The sequence below is a fragment of the Mixophyes fleayi genome, chromosome 10, assembly GCF_038048845.1.
Source record: "Mixophyes fleayi isolate aMixFle1 chromosome 10, aMixFle1.hap1, whole genome shotgun sequence".
Taxonomy (NCBI): Eukaryota; Metazoa; Chordata; class Amphibia; order Anura; family Limnodynastidae; genus Mixophyes; species Mixophyes fleayi.
The window spans coordinates 59,214,569-59,225,938 of NC_134411.1; the positions used below are offsets into that span (position 1 = coordinate 59,214,569).

Consider the following 11,370-nt stretch of genomic DNA (forward strand, 5'->3'; position numbering starts at 1 on the left):
ATTGAATGCAGACACAGCATCTTCCTCCTATGTCAGGCTCATATACTACTGACGCAAGCCACCAGACAAGTGAAGTACATGCCCAGCTACTAAAATAAAACTTAAAAATGCCATAATCGCCCTCTACACCACCAACAGAAACTACAAAAATTGAACCTATTTGGACCAATTACTGCTCACTACACCTCCAACGATTTTAACCACTAATAGGAAAAGCCTATTTTGGAGCCAAAATCAGCAGAAACATTCAAATAGGCCGCATTTCAAGATGGTCAAATACTCTGTCCACAGAATTCATTAAGGGAGCCATTACAAGTGGTGAAGCGTGTTTGGAATTCCCCTACACCTCAAGAACAGTGTCATTTGATTATATTGTATTTGACTTCTGTTTATTCCTATTTTACTTTAATTCTCATTAATTTGAAATTTGTTTTTTGTTTTGACCTATATGTCCAACCTATACACCTACTATGTCACCCCCTTTCACAAACCATTTCATCTCTCAACCCCTTTTCCTAATCTTCAAATTAGTATTTCAGACCCTGTATCTTTTTTCACACCATACTTGATCTTTTTTTCCACTAGCAATCTCTCCCTCTGTTCTATATCCTCTGGCACCCCCCCCCCCCCCACACACACACACACATTACCAATAATATACCACTATCCTTTTGTGTATCTCAATATTCACTCTGTAACCTATCCTTTATAAACTTATTCTATCTACTTCCATTGCCATTCACCTCTACTGTTATTTCTAGCCCCTTTCATATAATCTATCCTAACACCAATCTACCTCCCCACCACAACCCTTACATTACTCACCAATATAACCCTATATCTATATCTCCAATCAGCACCTACACACATACTCCTTAGTGCAAACAACCACTCTCTGCCTCTCTTTCCTACCTCCTCTAAACCACACACACTGGCCCTTCCATACCCACCTGACATTCCTTTCCTTGATTTAACTAAACCCTGTCCCACAGACCAGTACCAGACCACCAAAACCAGACCCCACGGATAACAATCAAGACACACCATCAAAAAACTTTAGCCTGCGCTCCATGCCTATGCACAGATAAGTATTACTTTTTCTAGTTTTACTAGGTGGAGGAACTAGTCTGCAGCGAGCACACACATGTACACTTACATCTGTTATCCATACTAACCTACCGCAAATAGTAGATTTTAAACACATAGCAAAGTAACTGACCTGGTGTGTAAGTAAACCGCTGGGACTGGCTACGTTTTCTTTTCCCATTGCACAGATAAAACTGTACTTGTACTCCTGTCACAATTGACTTGTTGTGGTATGGAGGAATTTCAACAACAATCTCAGTCTGAAAGGAAGCAATTACACTGTTCAGTACTAACATGAATTTGAGTCCATGTAATCAAATCTCCATATTATTCTATGAATCCATAAACACAAAAATGTAAGAACAAGTCAGAAAATGTGTACTATTTCAATATAACTTGGGATGTGTAAATTATGTACTGTGCTTAAACATATAACCCCACCAAGAATGTCCTGTGTTTTAAATTTAAAATGCTTAACTACTTTAAAATATTGCTCTCGGCTGGAAGGGGGAGGATAAAAATAAAAGTTGAACAAAAACAAAATATTTGGAATGCAAGAGTTAAAAAGTACCTTTTGTACAGAAGTATATTTTCTCTTTCCTATGAGTGTGTGTGTTTTTCCTTATTTTCAGCAAACTAAGTATAGCAGCACATTTTAATGTATTGTGTAAATAAAAAACAAACAAAAACCTCACCATTTGTCTCTTTTCCGCTACAATCTTTGCTTCTACTTCCCACTGGGGACGCCCATCTAGGGAAAAAAAAAGGAAAAAAAGTTTAATAAAATAGATTACCTTGGTAATAGTACTTTTAAACAACATATGGAAACTGCACTGAGCATATCTATTAAAGATCCAAGCAGCACTCACGGTAATAATGCATTATTTCATTGGTACATGCATGCTTAGAAATAAGGGAGGTTAAAGTCTAATTTCTTAGTTCAGAGACAAAATGGCAGTACATCTTGTGATTGGCTAATGAGCACCTCCCAAAATGATTTGCCATGTTTTCTTTGCATTAATGAGGTATTAATGTCACGACTGGAGATAGTAGCACTAATGCCCAATAAAATGGTATTAATAGTCATAGTGTGGATTACAATTTAAGTACCTCCTATGAATCTAGTGCATATCTTATTGCAGAAAAGGTAAAAAATCATAAGCACTTAAATAGAATTACTTAGCATAACTTGGATAGTTTTACAGACTTGCCCCACCTAACCAAGATTAAGATGCCTATATGGATATTCTGCTTTCCATCCACCCAGCAAATTTTGTGCTACCATTCCCTGACTGATCTTATGCTCCAGGTTACAGCGGGAGTACAGGTGGGCTGGTAATTCAACACTATTGGCCTGGAATTAACAAATTAGATGAATTTGGCATATACCAGGCAGTTTACAACGTCTAGCATATTGTGGGTGAGAAATGAGATTTTGCCAAGCTGACGCCATCTTGTTGCCTTATAGCCATTTTGTTCTGTTTTAGCTTAAAGACAGATTAGATGCACCTGTTTTGTAGGAGTAATTCATAATTTGCAAGGCTATGCTTATAACCTTGGACATAGCAGACAGGAGATAAGCCAACCCCCCCCTGGGGAGTACTCCTGTGTGATAATGAGAGAATACAGTAACATCTGTGTAAAGGGAGCATGAGTGGTTAAAACCTTTTGGGGCGTAGTTTTCTGATATACGTGATTTTTGCTATATAGATATGCACTTGTAACTAATAAAGCAGAGTTTATTGTACACTCAAACCATGCAGTGTATGTAATTCTCTCCAGCTGATGAGCTCATAACTGATAAACACTTACAGGTGAACAATCTGATTTAGATTCAACAGCATTGGAAGTCCACACTGAGACTGCTGAACGGAGCCAAGGACAGACAGAACTGGAGGTCGCCCTGGACACAGGACTCCGACTATAACCCGGGTGAGTAGAGTTTTCTACTCGTTAGGGTCCTCTGTTTAGAGCTTCCTCATGTCCGTCTAAGGTATCAGGCACGCAGATCTGTAAGTCTTAGAATTATACAGTTGGGTCATTCCACATCAGAATACCCCAAAAAAATGTCCACCACCCGTCTGAGATTTTTTTGAAGATTTTTTTAGTTGAGAGGATGTCAATAAACTATTTCCGCCAAATATCTCGACCGTCTGACAATTAGTTGATTAAATATTGATTTTTCAATTTATTAAATAATTTACTAATCGATGCTTCTTTATACAGTTTATTTGAAGTACCGCGGGTGTTTATTAAGTAATCACAAAATTTGGACCCCTAAGGTAACTTCCTACTAAATCCAAAAATGCAAACCAAAATTACTTTATTTGGCTCATGTTTTGCGTTACGGCAAAAACGCACGTTTATGGAATGGAATTAAAAACGCTAAGTTCAATTGACATTAGGGATCCCATTTTTGGGGGGGCTGTTTAAGGTATACATTACTACCACAAAAAAAAAAAAAAAATCAGCCGGGTACTCATTCATAGTGGAGAAATTTTTTTATTAAGTTGATGTTCAATTACTGTTGTACCGCATACATAATTAACACAAGAAACCATGAAATTTAAAACCTTTAACATAACTTAAGTTCTTAACTGAAGTTGTCAACAATCTCATTTTTCCCTTGTTTGGAACTTGTTGTAATGGTCTGTAATTTTCCTTAAAGTGTCAGCAGAAAGTGTATACTGCCATCCAGTACTTCCTTGGATAGTAGGCACTTCCGTTACACAGAGGACGTGAATGAAAGGAACTAAACACTTATGTCTTGAAGGCCAGGACAGAACATTTGTTCATTGGTTTTGTTTCATAAGGTGTACCAGCACATCTTGTTCCTCCTCATTACATTGAATGATATACCCAATGTACCAGATGTTATCATACACTGCTGCTATGTATGTTCCAGGTTGCAGATCACTTTTGTCCACATTTTATGTGACTGTGGTCATAGCGACACTAACTTTGGTTCCTCCTGTTTTATCTCCGTCTAAAGCTGGGTACACACTACACTGTTTTCGTCCAATAATCGGCACAAACTGCCGACATACGACCGCTCGTTCAAAAGTCGGGTCAGTGTGTACAGTTACACAATGGTCGAAATTCTGCCCAAGTGGACGATTCTCGCCTCATTTGGTTGGTCGTACCGTTTAATATTTTCGCTCCAATCTCGTTTCCGCTGTGCAGTGTGTATAAACTTCCGACGTATCCACGACAATCCTCCGATACTTCCTCGACCTGGGGGGCGTGTGTATGTAAATTTTTGATGTCAATCACAGTCCCACGTGGTGCGGAATCCGCACATCAATGTGTTTTGTATCGATGTGTATTGCACCTGTCTGGCTGTAGACTGTTACACGTGTAGAAAGCACGTGGGTTATTACACTTTGGATGTATGTTGGCAATCATTTCTCATTTATCCTCTATAAAGTTTCAAAACTATGAAAACCATAATGACCTTTATTACATAATGGATATGCCCCAATATGTCTGAAATACTCGAAATAAACCACACAGCGTGAATGCAAAACTTTTATTGCTGGTAAAAGCAATAGAAACATTCAACTTCTCCAGTACAATTTGAAAAGTGAAAAAAAAAGTAGCATTACAGTGAAATGGTGGTACTGGTTTGTGGCACAACAGTTGCAAACAGCATATCATCGAAAGTATTATCAAGGATTTTGATTTTTCTCTTAATGTTCGCAATATTGTCTTTCATTTTGGAAAATGATCGTAGAGCTCGGCGACATTTTTTCCCTCTTCCGGAGTTTCGTCTGATATGACGATCGTATCTATGAAGCAAGAAAATACAAAGGTTTTACCATTTTGCTTCTATCTCTGTACTAAAGTTAATACAAGTTTTATTCCAACACCTGACATGTGCTCACCTTGCACACTGCTCGAGATCACTTTGTGTTGTGGTCCCTCGGGCACATTTATTTTTTCGCGTTTTATCACAGGTGTAATTACATCAGTGGTATCTACAGTGGCCTTGTCACCGTTAATTCTTGCTTCTGACAAAACAATAATCATACGTTTGCATTGGTTCATGTGACAGTAGAATGAAATACATAAAGTCCTTCATACAGGTACATTACACGACTACACGTGCTACTCACTTTTTTTATGTTTTTACGGATTCGCTCCAGTCTCATAACTTCTTTATTTTTAAGGTACGACCACCTCTTCTGGACTTGGAATTTATTTATTTTCTTTCCAAGTTTTTCCTTCAGTAACCGCAGTAGTTTTTGCATTATCAATTCCTTTCTATTATTCATTTTTATGTACTTTCGCTTTTGACAGTTGTAGTCATACTGGTCCAGTACTTTGACCATCATCTCCATCTCTCTAGGGCTCATTGACTTTGCTCTTTTACCTGCAGTACATTCTTCTTGAGCATCTCCATCCCCCTCTGTAACTTTTCCTACATTTGTTGGCCCTTCCGGCACAACTTGTGCCTGCGTCCCCGTCTCCATTGCTTCCACCCCCACTAACACCTTCTCTTTATTCTCCATCTTCTCACGTTCCTCGGCGCCAGACAGGCTCCTCTATAATTTTATACACTCTGACATGGACGTTTGTTTAGAGAATGGAGCATTGTGGGTGAAGACTATTCGTGTATAATAACCCTGTGTATCAGGTTTTTTTTCTATAACTGTAACCCGTTCATGGCCATTACATACGAAGGGATTTTACGATTCATCGGAGCTGTACATTCGTTCACATACGGTAAGTTATTTCTGATTGATACATACATGTGTACTTGCATTGTTGATACTTATGTTTCTTTTTATTATACCCAAACAGATAATCATAATAACATATAAAAGAAATGCTGACCTAATGAAGGATTTTATTGAGACCTACAGGGCTCACCCATGTTTGTGGAAAGCCAAATCCAAGGAGTATTCTAACAGAATGATGCGAAACATTGCGATGCAAGAGCTTGTAAAAGCATGTCTGCCATATCACCCTGGAGCAACTGTTGAATGGGCAAAAAGCAAGATCCAGAACCGTAGGACTGTGTATAAAAAAAGAATTAAATAGAGTTGAAGCATCCCAAAAATCTGGAGCTGCAGCTGAAGACGTGTATGTGCCAAAGCTATGGTACTTTGATATGTTACACTTTGTGAAGGACCAAGAAACACCACGTACATCCATTAGCAGCATGCCCACAGACAGCAGTTCATCCCCAGAGGTAAAGCAAGCATATGATATACCTGCAAGCGGCACAGTAAGTACAGTACATCATTATGTTGTAATGTAACAGATTTATTAATGTTCAAACAATCAACAACACAATAACAATGCATAACATGTTTATAAATATTCATTAACAATCATTTTGCCATGGCACGGCACCATCACCGTTGAAATATAAAAGGTAAGCCTCCCGATTTAAGTTTGCCACAGAACAACTGTTTTTAGAGTGGCCACACTGTAATGCTGTTAAGCCCACTACCTCCACGTCCTCACCATTACTTTCCGCATTGACCTGAGTGGTACGGCCACTAATGCTTTTACGCCGCAGAAAGTTATGCAGAACACAACAGGCCATCACAACTTTGTCTATTTTGTCCAAACGCAGGTTGATTGTCGACTGAAAAACTCTGAACCTGTTGCTTAAAATCCCAAAGGCATTTTCTACGACACGCCTAGCACGCGACAGTCTGTAATTAAATATACGCCTTTCATGGGTCATATTTCTTTGCGGGTACGGTTTTAATACATTCCCATGCCATGTAAAGGCGTCATCTGCCACAAACACAAAATTTAATCCATATTTAGTGCTGCTCCGCAATGGAAGGTTTAGGGCATTGTTTTTTAGTTTGTTCAGTATTCTCCAATGCACCACCATCTGAGACTCTTTCATTTTTCCCAATGTCCACAAATAGGAATTCATAGTTCGCATCCACGATGGCCATTAAAATAATGCTGAAAAACCCTTTGTAGTTGTAGTAGAAAGATCCACTGTTTGATGGTGGCATGATTCGGACATTTTTGCCATCAATAGCACCACCGCAATTTGGGAAATTCTATAGTCTCTCAAAGTCTTCCGCTATCACTTTCCAGTCTGCTTTGCTCGATGGGAACTGAAACATAAAGATGTGTACATAGTTAACATTTGAACATGCATGCAATTGCATCCCTTCATTCGTTTACTCTTTTGCAGCCTGCACTACTGTCTGATGCTCTCCTGCTGGAAGTTGAAGACCCGGATGCTACAACTATTTATCCCACTCCACGTGAAAGCAGGCTAACTGCAGACAGGCAAGATGCGACCCAAGGTGATACACCAGCAAAAATAGATCAGAAACCAAAGACGCAGAATACATGAAATACCAGAAAGTGATGCACTGGCAGAAAGGATGCTTGATTGCGCTAACAGTCTGCTAACACCAAGAAAGGAACAGGACACGTTTGAGTTACTCGCATCTACATTAGCTAGCAAAATGAGAAGTAGTAGCAAGCGCATACAAACTGAAATAGAGCGGCTGCTGTGTGACGTCATGTGTAGGGCTTCCACTGAAGATTTGTGGCCGGACACATGTCTTTCCTCAACTAACCATAGACACCAACAAGCACACACATTTCAGACCATGGGTAGACAAAGCGGCATATCTCAACCTTGTATGACATCCACGCCATTACCATCAGTAAGGATGCCACATTACGTTGGGGACAAACCTGGTATGGACACAAGCGAAATTTTGCACTACCAACATTTATAAACTGTTGCGCTGGTCCTAACAATCTAAGATTTGCACATTCCAAGTTAAATGTATTTTTACTACGTTAAATATGTTAATACGTAAAACGATATTTTTGAAATAAATAAATACTGTTGCTTTGTACAAACCTTCATATACTGGTCACTGAGAACTTCAATGATAGCATCACAGGTGTCAGGAATTATCATGCCAAGAGCTTGAGGTGAAATAGCCGTGCTGTATTTCAGATCTGCCAGTGTTCTCCCTGTTGCCAAAAAACGTAGGGTTGCCACCAGTCTTTGCTCTGGCGGTATGGGTCTCCTTAAATGGGTGTTCTCCCTCTGGATGAGAGGGGTTACAAGTTGGAGCAGTTCCTGAAAAGTTGAATCATTCATACGGAGAAAATTCTTGAAATCATCGGGGTTGTTGTCCCGTATCTCCTGCAGCAGGGGCATATGGCAGAACGTGTCTCTCCTCTTGAACCACTCTTTGCTCCAACAAGATCTATTCTTTCTCCTTCTTTCTCGTCGGTTCCGTACCATCATTCTTCTTGCCACAGTAAGCATGAGAAGTGCGGCTGCTTGTTCTTGTTTTGTAGCCATTGTACGTTTACAAATGGGAATGAATGAAGGGACAGTGTAGCCTTCTGTTTTTAAGCTATTTTGGGAGTTAACTATAGTGCAGGGTCCGCCCCTTTATGCTAATGTCTTCGGTATCTCGTACATTTCCCCGAAAACGTCGCTGCAGTGTGTACGGAATTGAAATCATTGTTCACGACAACATGGCTGTAAAAAGTCGCTAAAGGGACGTCCGCTCTTCCCTTTATCATCCAAAACAAGGCTAGTGTGTTTGTGGACCATCGATCGCATGTAAAACTGCTCGGCATAAAAAGTTGGTCGAAATTTCTGTAGTGTGTACCCAGCTTTACTGCAAGAGACATGTTGTTTCAAGGTTGAAAAAGTTGTACATTTGTAAATAATGTGAAAGAGATGAAAAGAAGTTTTAAAATCTTTGGTCCGTTAATGCACGATTCAGTGGACGGACAAGACTAGTAATTGTGACAAGCATGATAGTTACTGTAATTCAAAGTGAATACATGTTAATCTCTATGCAAAAGTTTTTGTTTATCTTTATAGAAGATCTCCAGCTGCAAAGACCCTTTAGGCAATCCAGATTGCATTGATCCAACTTCCAATGAATAGAAGTTTGCAATATGTATTGGTCTACAGCCACAACATACATAAGTATAACGTTTATGGGCTATTCGCATAGCAAATACATGAACTAGGTGGTTTTTCTGTATGTCGTAGAAGGTCAGAAGGTATGTTTTAAAGAGAAAAGAAGAAATGGACTAACATAGTTGAATATGAAATAGTGTTTGGGTTCATTTTTGGTTTGTTATTTAACCACATTTTATATCAGATGGTTGAAAGAAAGTAATGCAATGTAATGTCAAATTATGGTAGATAACAAAAGGTTTTTATTTTTTATCCTCATAATAGTTTTGAGTCAATCAATGTTGTAAAGACATTCACTGCCCTTATTTACTGTGCTATAATCATCATATACTGTAAATACGTCTTTGTATCATCGGTATGGTAATGCATTGATGGGAATTCAATGATTGTATATAAATGAAAAAAGCCTTAAGACTTTAAGAGCTATTATCTGTGCTGAAGTAACTTCAGCGCCAGCACCGACTTTGCCAGATTATGACAAGCCTTTTTACATTATTTTGTTATAAAGTAAGTGCACATACACAAGCAGTACTGACACAGATACATGGTCACAAGCTAAGGTCACATGCATACTACTCTGCACAATTAGACCCAGTCATACAAGCAGTGGAAGCAGCGGCAGTAGTGTTTGGAAAAAGTACAGATATTGTGCTAGGGCACCCAGTAACCCTAATGGTGCCACATGCCATACACTTCTCAGCAGCCAGACTTACGAAATATGAAGTAGCACTGCTAACTCCCTTTTGTATTATACTTAAGCAGTGCACAATGTTGAATCCTGCTGCCTTATTGCAGCAAGTTTCAAAAGATGGGAGAAGTACCTGTATATATCGGGGTTCCCCTAGGGATTTGGGGGAATCCCATCCCAGCTTGAACAGGAAGAAAATAAAATGCAAACACAAAATTTTTCTGAATATGATTGTGTAGAACTAATGAGACAAGGATCTTTGGTTGTATCTGACATTAAAGATACACCGCTACCAAATGCAGACATCTCAAGCTTCCACATAGATGGTGTTTCTTATACAGGGTGTGCTGTAACCACACACACAGAAATAGTGATTCAACAGATTGAGTCACATGTCAGCACAAAAAGCTGAATTAAAGGCCCTGACACTTGCATGCATATATGCAAAAAGACAGAGTAAACATTTACACTGATTCAAGTTATGCATTTGGAATTGCACATGTTATAGCCCTATATGGAAAAGTAGGGACCTATAGGTTCAGCAAGCAAACCAGTCAACATGCTGAACATGCAAACACAGAGAGATTTCCCCAGCACACTGCTATAGCCAGCAACAGATCTTCTATTTCTACTGTAGATAAAAATGCAAATCTGTTGCTGGCTATAGCAGTGTGCTGGGGGATCTCTCTGTGTTTGCTTGTTCCTTTTAGGATAACCCCACCCTTTCACGCACCTGCTATAGCCTATAAAACTGATTTGAGTAACTTCCATTTCTTTATTTGTCTGAGAGGCATGTTGGTGTCAGTAGCTGAGGGGGAGTGCTGACATTGGATTGCTATTTGGAGACTTCTAGGGTACCTCTTTGGTAAGTTAGCTCTCAATTTAAAAACACATATGTATGGCCCAAATATATGGGACTCATTGTTTAGAGTTAGGACCACCCTATTAGCAAAATCACTGTAGAGTGGTGGGTGGCTTTAACATACATTTGTAAATGTGTGCAACTGAGACTTTTGCATTTTTATCTACAGTAGAAATAGCAGATCTGTTGCTGGCTATAGCAGTGTGCTGGGGGATCTCTCTGTGTTTGCTTGTTCCTTTTAGGATAACCCCACCCTTTCACGCACCTGCTATAGCCTATAAATTGATTTGAGCAACTTCCATTTCTTTAACATGCTGAGCATATCAGGGCACTGTTCACATTCCAGCTGCCCTCCAAACTCAGTGATGAAGATGAAGACACACACAGAGACACTACCCCGAAGCTAAGGGAAATAGACTGGTAGACCAGGCCGCACGAGAAACCGCCATAGCCCCAGTACCCCAAAGGGAGTCTATTTACATGGTGACCCCCTGACCCCAAATTTCACCATTCCACACTCCAACTTATGCAGAGACAAGTAACAGAGAATGAGAAAAAGACTTGGGCAAAACATGGAGCACTAGAAGTGCAAGGAGAGTGGTGTAAAGGTCAGCGTTTGTGTCTGCCAAAAGCACTTTATCCCATTATGGCCAAAATAGCACATGGTAAAGTGCATCTGGGAAAGATGCTATGGTTATACTCACTAACAGGTTATGGATAGCACCAGGGTTTGTCCAAGCAGCACAGGCTTTCGTGGCAAGATGGATAATCTGTGCTTAGAATAACCCG

At 39.6% G+C, this 11,370-nt stretch overlaps 1 protein-coding gene across 1 annotated transcript in view; it reads right to left on the reverse strand.

The window, feature by feature from the left end:
* The window catches only part of NFATC3 (nuclear factor of activated T cells 3), a 200,332-nt gene that overhangs the window by 54,597 nt on the left and 134,365 nt on the right, over positions 1 to 11,370 (reverse strand). Inside the window, exons 7-8 of the mRNA XM_075188817.1 lie at positions 1,782 to 1,837; positions 1,220 to 1,346 (exon numbers count right to left, since the gene is read on the reverse strand). Coding sequence (XP_075044918.1) covers positions 1,220 to 1,346; positions 1,782 to 1,837 — 183 coding nt within the window. The remainder of the gene's footprint in view (positions 1 to 1,219; positions 1,347 to 1,781; positions 1,838 to 11,370) is intronic.